The 16,127-nt window shown below is 50.9% G+C and overlaps 1 protein-coding gene across 3 annotated transcripts in view; it reads left to right on the forward strand.

Moving 5' to 3' along the window:
* Positions 1–16,127, forward strand: part of TNS1 (tensin 1) — a 225,563-nt gene that overhangs the window by 48,691 nt on the left and 160,745 nt on the right. For all 3 annotated transcript variants that reach the window (XM_049614914.1, XM_049614915.1, XM_049614916.1), the window contains exon 3: positions 6,593–6,630. In XM_049614914.1, the coding sequence (XP_049470871.1) occupies positions 6,593–6,630 (38 nt within the window). The remainder of the gene's footprint in view (positions 1–6,592; positions 6,631–16,127) is intronic.

The raw sequence follows: 16,127 nt of genomic DNA on the forward strand, positions 1-16,127 counted from the left end.
TTCTTCTCGCTCAACTTCAAAGTCTCATGGCGCCCGTACCTCTGACCATCCCTTGCATTAGTTGGGGTTCTCCAGAGAAACAGAACCAACAGGATGTGTGTATAGATGGATGGATGGGTAGGTAGGTAGTTGATGGATGGATAGAGATAGGTAGGTAATTTGTTTTAAGAAATTGGCTCATGCAGTTACAGAGACTTGGCAAGTCCAAAATCTGCAGAGTAGGTCATCAGGCTGGAGACCCAGGGAATTGCAGTTCAAGTTCTAAACTAGTCTGTTGGCAGAATTTCTTCCTGCTTGGGGAGGTCTTTGTTTTATTCAGGCCTTCAACTGATTGGATGAGGCCCACCCACATTATGGAAGTTAATGTGCTTTACTCAAAGTCTCCTGATTTAAATGTTACTCTTATCCATAAAAAAACCCCTTCATAGAAACAACTAGAATAATGTTGAACAACTGTTTGAGTACCATGGCCTGCCCAAGGCCATGGAGATCAGCAGAGCAGGGAAGGGCTGTTAGGCTGGGTGGGCAGGTGGGTGGCTGGGCTAGTCACTCTGTCAGCTGGGGAAGAAGCTGAGGCCCACTGGGGGTGTGGGCGGTTATTGCTGGGGTCAGGTGCACACTGAGGCTATGTGTTCATTTTCCAAGCCGAGGCCAGGAGGAAAAGGCCATTTAGATCCCAACAATGTTGGCTTCCTGTGTTCCTGAGAGGCAGGAAGCCACCTCAGGACAGAGTCCTGGCAGCCCAGTGAGCCAGTGAGGCGGGAGCTGGCTGAGGGCTGGGGTTGGGGGTGCAATTTTCCACCCCAGAAGGTAACCTATGGACCCCTCTACACTATGGGGCTCTCAGCTCCCTCTTAGGCCACCAGCTGGTGTATCAGGAGCCTGGAAGGCAGGGGAGGTGCCCTGCTGTGTGGGGGTCACTGTTGACACCCATGGGCAGAGATGGGACTCTCGGGGCTGCACGGAGCTTTGGTTTGATGGGATCACTCCCCAGGGGGCTTCATCTTGCAGAGTCACTGGCTTCAGAGGCCACTGTCTTCTGTGGGAGCTGGGGAGGGCCACGGTTCGCTCAGGTGGGGTTGATCCTGAGATGTGCATCTGGGAAGGACTCAAGCGTAGAGGACATCAGGACGGGAAGGGTGGCGTATTCCTGCCCTTGACCCTCAGTGAGGTGTGGTACAGTGTGGAGTGGGCATCCATGTCAATCACAGGCTGGGTGTTTCCTCCAGTGTGTGGGATGTGCGCAGGGTTGGAACCTGGGCTTCCCCCGCTTTCTTCGCTGTTCGCTGGAGGGAGGAAGAGACAGGTGGTGACTGGTGGGGAGACCGGTGGGTAACCCAGACTGTCACAGCTGGAAGAGGGCTTGAGGACCATCTGTTCCAGGGCTCAGTGATGTAGGGAACTTCAGGGGTAATGTAGGCAAATGAGTGTGAGTCAGCAGGGCGTGGTGGGGACCAGAGAGTGGGAATGACTTACTTGCCTCACGTCACACAACTATATGATGGCAGTTGGGACCGGAAGCCGGGCCTCCTGACTAGGAGTTGGGGGCTCTCCAGTATAATAACAGCAGGGATGAAAAGCTGCTATGCTGTGGGTCGCCCGCATATAGGGAGTCAGTTAATTCCCATAACAACCCTGTAAAGTAGATACGGTTATTGCCCCCATTTTATAGATGAGGAAATTAAGGCTCAGAGTGGTTAAGTAACTTGTCCCAGGTCACAGAGCATGACCTACATCTGAGCTGAGAGCCAGTCTACACACAGCCAGGTAGGTAAGTGGGTAGATGGAGAGCTGGACCAGGTTGGATCGTAGGTAGTATTTGTACTGACACACCCGGAAAGCACTGACCACGGTCGCTATTTGCCCTTTCCCAGCAGGAGCTGAGCTGAAAAGTAGGGCTCACCTACCCTCTCTTGTGTCTGTTTCATTGCCCCGGAACATCAGCCCCAGTCCCAGTGGTTTGAGCTGGGGAGAATTTTTCCAGTTTTAAGTGTACTCCACGTGTGTTGAGCCCCATCTGTATGTCAGACCCTGTGCTAGGAGAAGGGGCAGGATACCAAGCTGCCAAGTTGAACAGGACCTGCCTGGGAGCACAGAGGAGGAGCCTTTGAGTGCCTGATCATCTAGGGAGGGGCGTTTTGAACTGGGCCTCAGAGGATGTATATGAGTTCACCATTTCAGGCCTACTAGCCTCAATGTCCTTTGGGGGAGTTCACTGTGGCAGCAACAGATCTCTTTTGGGGCAGTGGCTGGAGGCGAAGACAAGACCTGCCTGTGCGGGGCCTTATAAGCGTGCTGAGGTGCTGGACCAGGTGTTTCTAAGAAGGAGTATAAATGCGATTGGTTTGCACTCGAGAATGGCCTGTGGTTCTGTGGATTGAAGGGGGACAAGGCTGGAGGGGAGACGGGGCCCAGGGAAGGATAATTGGCCCGAACTGGTGCAGTGGTGGGGGGCTGGCAGGAAAAGGGGGACCCAACTGCCTCTTTGGAGTTACTTTCTGGGACAGGATGACTAATCGTATTGTAGGGTAAGGAGAGGGGAGAAGGGGTCACGGGGAGGAGCATGCTGGTCCCAGGACGCAAGGCAGGACTGAGGAGATGGCCTCTGGCCTCAATTCCCAGCAACAGCCTTTAGCCTCTTGCTTTCTGAGGGATCCTGTGCCCTGGTTTCTGTGTTGTTTATCTGTAGCTACTTAACACATCATCCCCCGACTTAGCAATTTACAATAAATATGCAATTATTATGTCACAGAGTTTCTGAGGGTCAGGGGTTCCCGTGTGACTTAGCTGGGTGGTTTGGACCCTGGGTCCCTCATGAAGCTGCGGCCAGGGTGGTAGTCATCGGAGGGCCTGACAGACAGGGCCTGGAGGATCCACTTGCCAGGTGGCCTGGGCCTGTGCCTGACAAATGGGCGCAGGCCAGTGGCAGGGGGCCGTGGCCGTTCCTCGCGTGGCCCTGTCTATAGCGCCTCGTGGCATCGGGACTCGCTTCTGCCCCAGCAAGTGATCCAAGAGACCAGGGCTGAAGCCACAGTGCCTTTGATGACTGAGCCCCAGAGGTCACACAGCAGCCTTTCGATGATATTCAGTTGGGTGTATAAAGCAGCCCTGTTCGTTGTGGGAGAGGGTTCCGGGAGGTGCCATTGATCTGGGAAGTGAGAAGCCAGCAGAATGTCACGCTCAAGTTTCAAATTACAGCAGAGGGGATGTGCAAGTCAGAGTAGGAAATACTGCCCCGGGTGTGTGGGGGGTTGCTGAGAAGGGGTGACTAAGATTGTGAGCGCACAGTCCCTGGAGGGCACTCAGGGCAAGAGGGCCTCCTTGGGGAGTGGTGGGCAGGTGCTCCTAAGGTGTCAAAAGCTCTCAGCAGAGCTGCTTGGAACCTGCCACTTGAGTTGAGTTTGCCGAGCTTTTGTCTTCTGGGCTCTGGGGGGTTGGGGGAGGTCTTCCCTTGCTCCCCACTGTAGAGCTTCCAAGGGCAAGTTCTCTGCATTCCAGCACGCAGGGAGCCCTCAGAACACTGTACTGCAGTTGCCCGATGATTTCTCCATCTGCCCTCCATTCAAGGGCATTTGTGGAGTGTCTGCCCACTGTGTGATAGGCAGGGCTGCCCTGTATGGTCATGCAGGCTGTTCATTGCCAAGGGTGCCTACCCGAGGGAGCCCTGGAAGCAGCCACTCTTTGCTTTCCAAACCACACACTCAGGTACAGAGTGGGGTCTGCCTGGAGAGGGGGCACCTCCTTGCCATTTCCACAAAGATACTCTACTCAGCTGTGTGTCCAAGGGGTTGGTTTGCTCAGAGGGTAAGCCTTTTTCTAATTTGCACAAAGCTGCTGTTTGCTGTTGTGGGCTGGAGCAGATACCGTTCTAGCTACTGGGGATATGGTGCGAATGAGACAGGCATGCTCCTTGTCCTGGTGAGTCTAGTGTAGGGAGATGCACTATTCATAAATGAGCAGGAATTGCCCACGTTGACTTCAGACTGTGAACTGTATTAAGAAGGAAATTATCAGGGTACCATTGAGAAAGAATATTGGAAGTACCTAATGTAATTTGGGTGGTCAGAAAAGCCTCTTTGGGGAGATAGATGGCTTTCGGTGGATTCTAGAAGTAGGAGAAGGATTTGGCTTGGGGAACAATAGACGGCTGGGGTGAGGGAGAGTGTTCCAGGCAGCCAGAACAGCAAGTGCAAAGGTCCTGAGGCAGGCAAGAGTTTGGTGCATTCTGTGAACTGTCAGGTATGCAGTATGATACTGGAGGAAGATGGAATCCTGGCTGTTGGTATCTAGACTGGGATCAGGAGGCCCAGATTGGATACTTAGGGATCCATTTTAATGGATAGTTAACTGTTGGGGGCAGAGTATGGCTCAGGGAAAGGCTGAGAGTGGGGTGGGAATGATTAAATGGGGGTGTACATAGATTCCAGGGGAGATCTTCAGTCAGGTCCAACTCATCAATCATTTGTTAAACCTCTGCTGTATACCAGGCACTGTGTAGTGTGTGTGTATGTGTGTGTGTGTGTGTGTGTGTGTGTGTGTGTGTGTGTGAGAGAGAGAGAGAGAGAGAGAGAGAGAGAGAGAGAGGGAGAGAGGGAGGGAGAAAGAGAGAGAGAGAGAGAGATCCTTCCTTTGAAGGAGCCCACAGCTGTAGGAACCAAGGAAGTGATGGGAAACATGCTCTCTCTGGTGATACCTGCAAGGAGGTAGGGAACAGTGAGGGAGGCCTCCAGATGAGGGGCCCAGGACTTTTTCCTGAAGGCCTGGGATTTGATTAGCAGAGGAAGGGGAAAGCTCCTTCAGGCTGGAGGTAGTGGCCCAGTGGGGGGCCGGTCTGGCTGGAAAGGCCTTCAGAGCTCAGGCCACACTCAGCCTGAGGCTTTCTCAATTCCATATTCTGAGGCCAGAAAAGAAGGTGTGGAGGTGGGGCTGGGGAGTCTGAAGGGGAGTTGCCACGCTGGGGTAGTGAGAGTGGGGAGACAGAGAAGCAGAAAGGCTAGCAGATGGGCATGACTTGTTTTGGGTGGCCAGGGGTGGATACGTCTTGGTGTGGCCAGGGGCGGAGAAGTCCCTGAGCTGGGCTGGGTGGCTGGTGGGGTCAGGAAAGCCTTGTGCACAGCAGCTGAGTCACACGCCTGAGCTGGGGCCAGGACTAGGTTCTGGGAGAACAAGGTCCCAGGTGAGGAGGGCCAATAGCCAAGGTTGAATCCTAGGCTCCACCCATTGTGCCTCTGGACTTCCACTCCCACGGACCAATCAGAAGCCTTGGTATGGAGAGCCCCAGAGCCTCTTTTGGCAACTCTGGGCCTTCCTCTGTGCCTCAGTCTCCCCTTTTGCATTCTGCTGAGAATCAAGTTGGCTCAAAGACAGAAAAGGATTAGAGGAACTGTGGATCCGAGAGGTCAGGGCAGTTGGCTGTGGCTACCAAGGATTTGGGGTTGCAGCAGCTCCCCTGCCTCCCCGACCCCTGTTCTCTAACCAGTGCTGCTAACCCACTGTCTCAGCAGGTCGTGGGTAGCAAATAAGGTCAAGTCCGTGTAGGAGCTCAGCTCAGGAGACCCCTCACTCTATCTGTGGGACTTGGTGGGAGGGGACCAGCAAACCCCAGGGTGAAGGGCCCTGTGGGTGGGGCAGGCAGGGCTGGGACATTCCAGACGGAGGGAACCCCAGAGGAAATTTGATTCCAGCTTCTGGTAGTGGGAGGGCAGAATTAAGTCCTTTGTGTGTGTGTGTGTGTGTGTGTGTGTGTGTGTGTGTGTGTATGTTTCAAATGATGGACAAGAAGTTTGTGAGCCTGTATGAGCATCTGTCCATATGTCTGTGTCTACACGTCCGTGTCAGGCTGTGTGTTGGTGTCCCTGAGTCAGAGGTTTCCCTTGGGCATGAGTGTGAGTGTGTGTGAGGCTATATGTGTACATATGGTTATGTTTGCAAGTCTGGCTGAGTGTACGGGTATAAGTGGTTATGGGTGAGTCTGTGTGTGTATGGGTGTAAATGCGAATGTATGTGTGCACCGGTCTTCTCCTGGACTGTAAATCGGGTCCGTGTGTCCCTCTCTGGGGGAGAGTGAGTGCGATTGTGGTTCCTGGGGTGCCAACTGCCTTCCTGGCGCGCGCGCGCGCGCGCGCGCACACGTGTGTGTGTGTGTGTGTGTGTGTGTGTGTGTGTGTGTGTGTAAGGGGAGAAGGCCCCCGTTATTCCTTGGCGCGGCTGGCATGGGGCCTGGGTCCGGGCCACCTCTGCCCCTGGCAGGGATCCAGCGGGGGAGTCTGTCCCCCCCTCCCCTCCTCCTGTTCCTCCCACCTTCGCAGGCCTGCCCCAGGGGCTCTGGTGATGGGGGCTCGGTGCCTCCCGGCCGGAGGGTCCGCAGTCCCCGGCGTTCCCACCCCGCGGGCCCCGGGGAGCTGCGGCAGCGGCCCCCCTCCGCCGCCTCCTCCCTGCGTCCCTCCTTCCCTCCTTCCCTCCGTCCCTCCTTCCCTCCTTCCCTCCTTCCCTCCCAAGCGCGGAGTGCGGGCGGGGGTGGGAGGAGATTCGCCGGAGTTTCCATTTCATACCTCGCGGCTAAACTTTCTTTCTGTGTCTCGCCCTCTCACAGTCTGCAGCTTCTCCTGTCATCGGAAATGCCAGGCCAAGGTAAGGGGCCGCGGGCCGCCTGGATCTGCAGGGGGCTCGGGGACGGGACTGGTTCGGGTTCTGGGACGGGAGCGGGGGCACGGGGGGCGCCCGGGGCGCCGGCGGGCCGGGGGCGGTGCGCGGGTCGTCCCCTGCCCTGCTCTTTGTTTATGCTAAGCTTTGGGGCCGGGAGCGGCCCGGGTCAAGGTGAAGGCGAGGGCCGGGACTGGCGGGAGGGGGGCGGGGGCGGGGGAGGGGGCTCTGGATGGGGGCCGCGCGCGGGGTCTCCGCAGCTCCTGAACGTGGCTGGCGGGGACCAAGCTCCGAGGGAGGGGCTTCTGAAGGCATTTCCCTTGGTTGGGGGGGGGGTGTGCTTGTGGGAGTGGAGGAGGAGGAGGAGGACGACGCGTTTCAGTTATCCCATGGGCCGCGCAGAGCCCTGGTTGGCCCAATTGGGGCAATCTGGAAAAACTCGGGATGGGGGCCACAGTCAAAAGAGCCCGAGGGCGGGAAAACGGGGTAGGTAGAAGTGGGGATGAGGTTGGAGGTCAGGGTTTCCTTGGGCCTGGAATCTCCTGCGAGACTATCCCACTCTCTTTATTGGCCAGGTGGCACTTTGGCCCTCAGTTTCCCCATCAGTGTTTCAGGGCTGGTCTTGGTGGGAGAGGAAAACTGAGGCAAGAAGGTCAGAGGGACTGCTGGGTCCTGGTTGGCCAGGTTGGCTGGAGCCCTGCTGCATCCTCTCGGGCCTGGACCGAGGAGTGATGGATCACGAGTTGGCTTCTTGGAGTAATGGATTATGATGGAATACTTGGGAGAGCAGCTGTTCTGTCAGATGGGCTCAGCTCTCTGGAGGTGGAAATGCCCTGCCTTACCCGTTACACAGCCCATCTCTGCATTGTCCCCCATCATTACTTACATCCTCCCTGCCCTCTCACCCCACCTTTGCCGTTCACACCTGATCTTTCAGGAAGGAGTTCCTTGAATGGAAGCAGGAGGGAGGATGTCTCAAAAAGAAGTACTGGGCAGTTGAGGCCCAGGATCCAGTACATCTCATGCTCTGCTTCTTTATTTACTGAGTGACCTTGGGCAAGGCATCTAACCTCCCGGAGCCTCTGTTTTATTCTCAAGGGTATGGGGTAAGAAAAGGTTGTTATGAGGATAAAATGGGATAATGCGTGTGAAGCGCGCAGTCCAGTGCCTGACATAAGGCAGGTGCTCAAGAGCAGAGTAATTGATTATTATCAGTTGGTAGCTCCAAGAGCCAACTGTTGTTTTGGGGAAGGGTGCCCCTGGAGCAGGCAGGTCTGCAAGGGAATCCACTTCTTCCGGAGTGACCTTGCTCAAGCAGGGTACATGGCCTTGCTGGGGGCATCTCCCCATCTGTGTGTGAACTCCGGGGGTGGGGGTGGGGGAGGGGGAGTGCCCTCGTAGCAGAGGTGCCAACGGCCCGGCTCGCAATGGGTGCAGGTGGACGGTCCTGCCCCTCCAGGTGCCTTCTGCTTTTCTGACTCTCCCAGCCTTGCCTTCTTCAGGTGGGGGCAGTGGGTTTCTGCTCCTCCCTCCATCTCCCTCCTTGTTCTCTTCGTCTAGAGCAGAGCTTTTCCACCCTTAACTCCAGAACCTTTGTTTCCTCCCTCCTCCCTGTCTACTCCCTTTCTCTCCTGCTTTCTGCACCTGCTTCTCTTAATAACAATGGATGTTTGTACAGTGCTTCAGGCTTTAGAAAGCACTTCAGTGCATTGTCCGATTTTATTCTTTTAATTCCATCACCGCATAAAGCAGGCTGAAAGATCTCCTTGTTACAAATAAGCAAACTGAAGCATCCAGAGGTTGGATGACTTTGCCAAGGTCTCACAGTGTAACTCGTCACCCATCTTTGTCCCTGGACCTTTGTGCTTCCTTCTAAATATCTGATCTTGCTGACGTTCCTTAATCCTTACCTGCCCCTCCGTCTTTGCTTTCCATCTCTTATGGCAGCGGATTCCTTCAACTAGGATAAGGGGACGAACATACTGGCAATGAAGGGTCTGAGTCTGGGTGAACAGGGGCTGAAAGAGGTCCGGAGGTGTGACAGAAGAGGGTTCCCTATTATGCAGCAGCCTCCTGTGGGGTGACAGAGGGATGCCAAAGATGACTTCTGGGGGGTGTAGCCTGCCTGGTAATTCTTGAAAATACTGGAAGCTCAGAATCCACCAGGCTGCGGCAGTCCTGCTCTGCCCAGCCAAGGACGACAACTGAGAGGGTAGAGGTGGCCCGGCAGGGCAGTGGCCAGGCAGACAGAAGGAGCTTTTTGGAGGATTTTCCTCTGTAGGAAATGGGACCCACCGGTGGTGTGAGCTCCACCCAGCTGGCAAGTCTTTCCCCTAAAACCACAGCTCTTACTACCGCCCTGCCTTTTCCTCTGCTGGGAAGGGCTATGTGAGCCCCAGAGCACACAGCAGAGCTCTGTCCTCTGGATTTTACAGCCAGATCAACTTGGAGGTCATTTCATCCACCCCCTTACCTCTAGACAGGATTCATTAAACAAATGTTTATTGAACTCTTTCCATATGACACTGGTTTTTTTTTTTTTTTTGTAAGAAACACATTTATTTTAAGACACTGTTTTTTTAAAATGTTTATTTATTTATTTTGGGGGGGGGAGAGAGAGAGAGACAGACCAACTATGAGTGGGGGAGGGGCAGAGAGAGAGGGAGAGAGAGAGACAATCCCAAGCAGGCTTGATACACAGCATGGAGCCTGATGTGGGGCTCAATCTCGTGACTGTGAGATCATGACCTGAGCTGACATCAAGAGACAGACACTGGTTTTGAAGTGAATAAGATAGATAAGGTGTTTGCCCTTACGGGACTGACACTTTTCTGGGGGAGACAGGCAGTAAATAGGTAAACATGTTATGAAGGAAATGAGCTAAAGCAGTGGGTTAGAGAGTGATTATGTTAGTGTGGCCCCGGAAAATTCAGAGGAAGTATTGCATGAGGTGAGACCCAAATGATGATGTTACATGATGATCTGGAAGATTGAACGAGCAAGTGCAAAGGCCCTGAGGTGAGATGAGCTTATTATGCTTGAAAGAAGGCCATATCTTGCTGGAGAATAGTAGCCCTGGAGTGTCCTGAGCACATGCCACATGATCTGATCTCTATTCTGAGAAGACTCCTCTGGCCTTGAACAGGCACAAGAGTAGGGTAGGGAGATGGGTCAACAGGCTGCTGATGTCGGCCAGGTGAAGGGGGCTGGTGGTTTAGGCCGTGGTGCTTGCAGGAAAAGCAATGAGAAGGGGCCAGGTCTGGGATACATTCTGGGGTAGAGCCCAGAGCTTGGCTGATGGATGAGATGTTGGGTATGTGAGAGAGAATGGGCTCAAGGATGACTCCCAGGTTTTTGGCCAGAGTAACTGGCCACGTGGTTCCATTTACTGAGATAGATGGAGTGTGTAAGAAATTTCTAGGTAGGAAGGTGCCAGGATTTCTGCTTTGCTTGATTTCTTATTTCACAGTCCTTCTCGCACATGCTGGGGATTTCTTGTTGATGTGTGTCCTCTCAAATTCAGCCCATGCTGGCTACCCCTCTGGTGAGTGGATCATTCTGGACCCCTTAACATGCCACCTTCCAGACTGTTCCTGCAGCATGAACCCATGGCTCTGAGCTGAGAGGGGCTATATTATTTATATGAAGCAATATGATATAACAGCCCCCAAATCTAGTAGCTTAAAGCAGCAACAAGCATTTATTATCTCATACAGCTTCCATGGGTCAGCAAGTTTGGAGTGGCTTGGCTGGCTGATTCTGGCCTGGAGTCTCTCATGGGGTGGCGGTCAAGATGTCAGCTAGGGCTGCACTTATCTGAAAGTCCGACTGAGGCTAGAGGAGCTGCTTCCAAGGTGGTTCATTCATGTGGCTGGCAATTTGGGGCTGGCTGTTGGCAGGAGGTCTCAATTTCTCACCACATGGCACTCTCCCTAGGCTGCTTGAGTGTCCTTACAACATGGCGGCTGGCTTCCACAAAATGGGTAATTCAAGGCAGAGCAAGGTGGAAGTCACAATGTCTTTTATATCCTAGCCTTGGAAGACAAATACTGTTATTTGTACAATATCCTATTGGTTGCATAAGTCATCTTCATTGTGGGGGGGGGGGCGATATAAAGACACGAATACTTGGAGGCAAGAATCAGTGGGGGCCACCTTGGAGGCTGACCGTACAGATGCCCAGAGAGAAGGCACGGTGGATCTGGCTCCTGGGGGGCTGTGAGAGCGTTGGGAAGGGCAGAGATGTAGGAGTCAGACATACCTGGGTTTCAACTCTACCCCTGCTGCCTTCCAGTCATGTGAGCTCTGTTGTAGAGGAATAAATGGATACCAGCACCTAGTAGACAGCTTTCTCCTTTCTTGAACCACAGGCGGAGAAGGGTTATCTATTCCAGATATTCTTTGCCAGCTCTTTACCACTTGGACCTGCTTGAGAGAAAATGCTTAGTGTTGGTAGAGGAGGGGCCTCAAAGTATATGTTAAATACCTGTTTACTGCACAAAGGAGGGCTGAGAGTTAGGTTGCACCCTCAAGTTTCTAGAATAGTGCCTGACCCCACTATTCTAGAGGTAGGGGTTCCAATGAAGGAGAAAAGGAATAGAATCAAGGAATGTTGAGGGACAAGAAGTTCCCATTTAGAGAGAGGCTATGGAGGGGGGTGGTGAGGGGAGGGTGTGAGAGCAGGAAAGAAGGAGTAGCAAATGGGTTCATAATTTCCCTCCAAAAGCCCTCTTACCTTCCAACAGAGACTGACTCCACATAGTAATTTTAGTCATTTACATTTTCTAGCTGAGGTATAAGTTATGTACCATCAAGCATACATTGATAAGTCTGTACCTATATATGAACCAGATCAAGATCCAGAACATTTCCAGCACCCAGAAGTGCCCTTATGTGCCCCTCCAAGTCAGTATCCCCCAAAGGTAATTTCTAGTCTTACTTGTACCATCCCAGATTACTTGCCTCTGTTTGAACTGCATACGAATTGACTCCTACAGTATGTTGACTCTTGCTCCTGACTTATTTCACTCACCATTAGGTCTGGGAGGCTCATCTGTGTGCGTGCACACTGTAGCGGTTCATTCTTCTTGATTGCTCTGTTGTATTCCAGCACATGAATAAACCACAACCTGTTTATCCATGCCACTGTTGATTGCCATTTGGGTGATTTCCAGTTTGGGGCTATTATGAACAGACGTGCTATGAACATTGAATCATCTGGATTTACACAGATCTTTGCAACACACAAAACGTTTCCACTCATCTTCTCGGTTCTGTGATGTGGGCTGGACTCCTGGTAGTCCTATTTTATAGATCCCAAATTGAGGCCTGGGGAGGGTAACCAACTTGGCTAAGGGCCAGTGGTCTTCTACATGATTCTGGCCCTGCCCTTGGACCCATGGGTGGGAAGCAGGTGAGAAGGGAAGAGAATGAGAGAGAGAGAGAGAGAGGGAAGGAGCGCCAGCAGGAGCAGGGGAGGGGCAGAGAGAGAGGGCGACAGAAGATCCGAAGCAGGCTCTGCACTGACAGCAGAAAGCCTGATGTGGGCTCGTACTCACGAACCATTGAGATCACCACCTGAGCTGAAGTCAGACACTCAGCTGACTGAGCCACCCAGGCGCCCCATTTATCTATCACTTTAAAGGCAACTTGTAATTTTAGAGTTGTTTTAGGTTTATGGAATAGTTGCCGTGATAATACAGAGTACCTGCATAGCCCACACGGTTTCCCTAATCCCCAGATACATTTTTGAGAAATGCTTTTCTCACTCCTGGTTTGCTCCTTGTTTTGAAATAGCCGTCCCCGCTGAAGAGAGCGGCTCCTTCCAGCAAAGTGCTCCTCACCCGTTCCCAGGCCAGAGAAGAGTTAAATGAAAGGACCAGGCAGCCGGGCAGGCAAACTGCCCACTCCTCAGCCTTCAGGCAGCTCCCACTCACCTCCTGCTTCTTTATCTCTCTCCTTCCCTCTTCCCAGACCCTGGCTCTTCCCTGTCCCGAGCACCAGCAATGACTTGGTCTCCTCCCCTGTCCCAAAGGGGTTTAAATCCCGTCCTTTAAGCTTGAAAGGAAAGGAAATCCCATAATTAACCCCCACCTTTCAGTCATATTATACACCACCTTTACCACTCTCTCATAAACACACCTGCGGCTTTCCTTCACAATTGTGTTGGAGGCTTGGAGAATTCTCCTGCTGTCCCGGGTATAGTTGGACTGAGGGTTGTGGGGGGTGGGTGTGTTTCATGCCTTGGGACCCATTGAGTCTTCTCTGGCCCTGGAGGCAGAATATTGAGTTTAAATCCTGACTGCGTGGATAATTGGTTGCGTGATCTTGGGCAAGTTGCTTTACCTCTGTGAGCTCCATTTGCTCATCTGTATCGTGGGGATTATAGTAGGGCCTATCCTGTAGGACTCTTGTGAGCACTGAGAGTGATGACCCAACTGTAATGCCAAGCTCAAAATCAAGTGGTCAAAAAGTTGCTAATATTTATTATTATTATTATGTTTAATGTTTTATTTATTTTTGAGAGGGAGAGAGAGACAGACAGACAGAATGTAAGCTGGGGAGGGGCACAGAGAGAGGAAGACACAGAACCCAAAGCAGGCTCCAGACTCTGAGCCGTCAGCACAGAGCCTGACGTAGGGCTCGAACTCAGGAACCATGAGATCATGACCTGAGCTGAAGTCAGGTGCTTAACCGACTGAACCACGCAGGTGCCCCAATATTTATTATTTTACATTCCTTCCGCCTTCTCCTAACTCATGAAAGGTGGGGAGAATCTGGAAGACCAACATAGCTGACTCGAGACTAGATGCTTGCCTATGTTTTCTTCTCTTCTTTCCATTATCAAGGAGGCATCAGGAAATGGTGCAGGTGAATATAATGTGTCTTTTGCTTGTTTGCTGGCCCCAAGGCACCTGAGATTGTAGCACTGGCTTTCAAGACCTTGTCTGTGCATTAGAATCACCTAGGGGCAATGATGATGCCTGGGTCCTTCTCCCCAGAGAGTCTGATTTAATTGGCTTGCGACATGACCCGGGCATTGGGATTTTTAAAAGTGGCAACTAGCAGTGGGAGTGTAAATGGTACAACCATTTTGGAAAACAGACCGTTCCTTATTAAGTTAACATACACGGTTGCTCCCTGACACAGCAATTCCACTCCAAGGTATTTACCCAAGAGAAATGGAAACATGTCCACAAAAATGTGTGCATATCCATAGCAGCTTTATTCACAGTAGCCCCTACCTGGGGAAACCCCAATATTCAATAACAGGTGAATGCAGAAATTGTGATATAATGGCCCAATGGAATACTACTTAGCAACGAAAAGGAGTGAACCATTGTTCCGCATAGCACTGGAGGTGAATGTCAAAAACACTGTTGAGTGAAAGAAGCCAGACACAAAAGTACACACTGGCTGATTCCATTTTTATGAAATTCTGGAAAGTATGAAGCTGTCGTGGCAAAAAGCAGATTAGTAGTTTTCTGGCCCCGGGGGTGGTAGGAAGACTGACTGCAAAAGGGTGTGAGGGAACTTTTTTTGGGTGATAGAAATGTTCTTTATCTTTGTTGTGGTGGTAGTTATGCACATGTATCCATCTGTCAAACTCATTGGACTATATGCTTAAAAGGGATGTGTTTACCGTATGTAAATTCTGTCTCAATAAAGTAGATTTAAGTAAAAGCCTGCCAGGCGAGTCCTCTTTGCGACCAGATTTGAAAACCAGTGGTCTGCAGCTTCTGGAGACCTCTCTCCATCCTTTCCCTCTTGGTCACTCTCTCTCTCTCTCTCTTTGGTAACAAGTATATTGAGGTATAATTCACATACCATACAATTCACCCATTTAAAGTGATAGTTTTTTGTTTTTTGCATATTCAGTGTTCTGTGACCATCAACATCAGAACCTTTTTGTCCCCTTGAAAAGAAACCTGTACATTATAGCTGTCACTTCTCAGTCTCTCTATCCTTTCCCCCCACCCCTGCCCCAGCCCTTAGCAACCACTGATCTACTTTCGGTCTCTACATATTTCCCTGTTCTGGAGATTTCATATGAATGGAATAATAGAATGTATGGTGTTCATTTAATGATTGGCTTTTTTCGTTTCACATAATGTTTTCAAGGCACATCCTTTCTATGTCTGAATAACATTCCATTATGTGAGGTTATCCGTTCATCAGTTGATGGATATTTGGGTTGTTTCCATCTTTTGATTATTATGAATAATGCTGTCATGAATATTCACGTACAAGTCTTTTTGTGACCATATGTTTTCATTTCTCATGGGTATACGGTTGGCCCTTGAACAGCACAGGTTTGAACTGCACGGGTCCACTTATAGATTTTTATAGTACAGTACTGTAAATGTATTTTCTTCTCCTTATGATTTTTTAATTAACATTTTCTTTCCTCTAGCTTACTTTATTGTAAGACTACAGTATATAATACATATGCTATATAAAATGTGTGCTAACTTTGAGTAAAAAACGTGTTAGTTGGGGCGCCTGGGTGGCGCAGTCGGTTAAGCGTCCGACTTCAGCCAGGTCACGATCTCGCGGTCCGTGAGTTCGAGCCCCGCGTCGGGCTCTGGGCTGATGGCTCGGAGCCTGGAGCCTGTTTCCGATTCTGTGTCTCCCTCTCTCTCTGCCCCTCCCCTGTTCATGCTCTGTCTCTCTCTGTCCCAAAAATAAATAAAAAACGTTGAAAAAAAAATTAAAAAAAAAAAACGTGTTAGTTGACTATGTTATTGGTAAGGCTTCTAGTCAACAGTAGGTTATTAGTAGTTAAGTTGTTTTGGAATCAAAAGTTATATGGGGATTTTCACGTGCCGGCTATTGGTGCCTCTAACGCCCTCATTCAAAGGTCAACTGTATATACCTAGGAGTGGAATTGCAGGGTCATATGGTGACCCTGTTTAACTTTTTGAGGAACTGCTAGGCTGTTTTTCAAAGTAGCTTATATTAGTTTTCGAGATCTGCTATACCAAAGTACCAAAACCCGTGACCTAAAACAACAGAGATTTATTGTCTCACGGTTCTAGGGGCTGGAAGTCCAAAGTCAAGGTGTTGACGGGGCCATGTTCCTCTGAAAGCTGTAGAGGAAATCCTTTTCCTCTTCCCAGCTTCTGGTGGTTTGCTGGCAATCTCTGGCATTTCTTGTCTTATAGATCCATCACTCCAATCCTGTCTTCATGTGGTATTTTCCCTGTATGTCTCCACATTATCTTCCCTCTGTGTCTATCTCTGTGTCCAAATTTTTATAAAGACACCAGTCATGTTAGATTAAGACCTATAACAATAACCTCATCCTAACTTGATTATCTCTATAAAGAACCTACTTCCAAATAAGGTCCCCATTCTCAAGTATTGGGGATTAGGACCTCAGCATATCTTTCTAGAGGGACACAATTCAACCTGTAACATTGCTATACCATTTTACATTCTCACCAGTAACGTACGAAGGTTATGATTTCTCCATGTCCTTGTCA

The sequence above is a fragment of the Panthera uncia genome, assembly GCF_023721935.1.
Source record: "Panthera uncia isolate 11264 chromosome C1 unlocalized genomic scaffold, Puncia_PCG_1.0 HiC_scaffold_3, whole genome shotgun sequence".
NCBI lineage: Eukaryota > Metazoa > Chordata > Mammalia > Carnivora > Felidae > Panthera > Panthera uncia.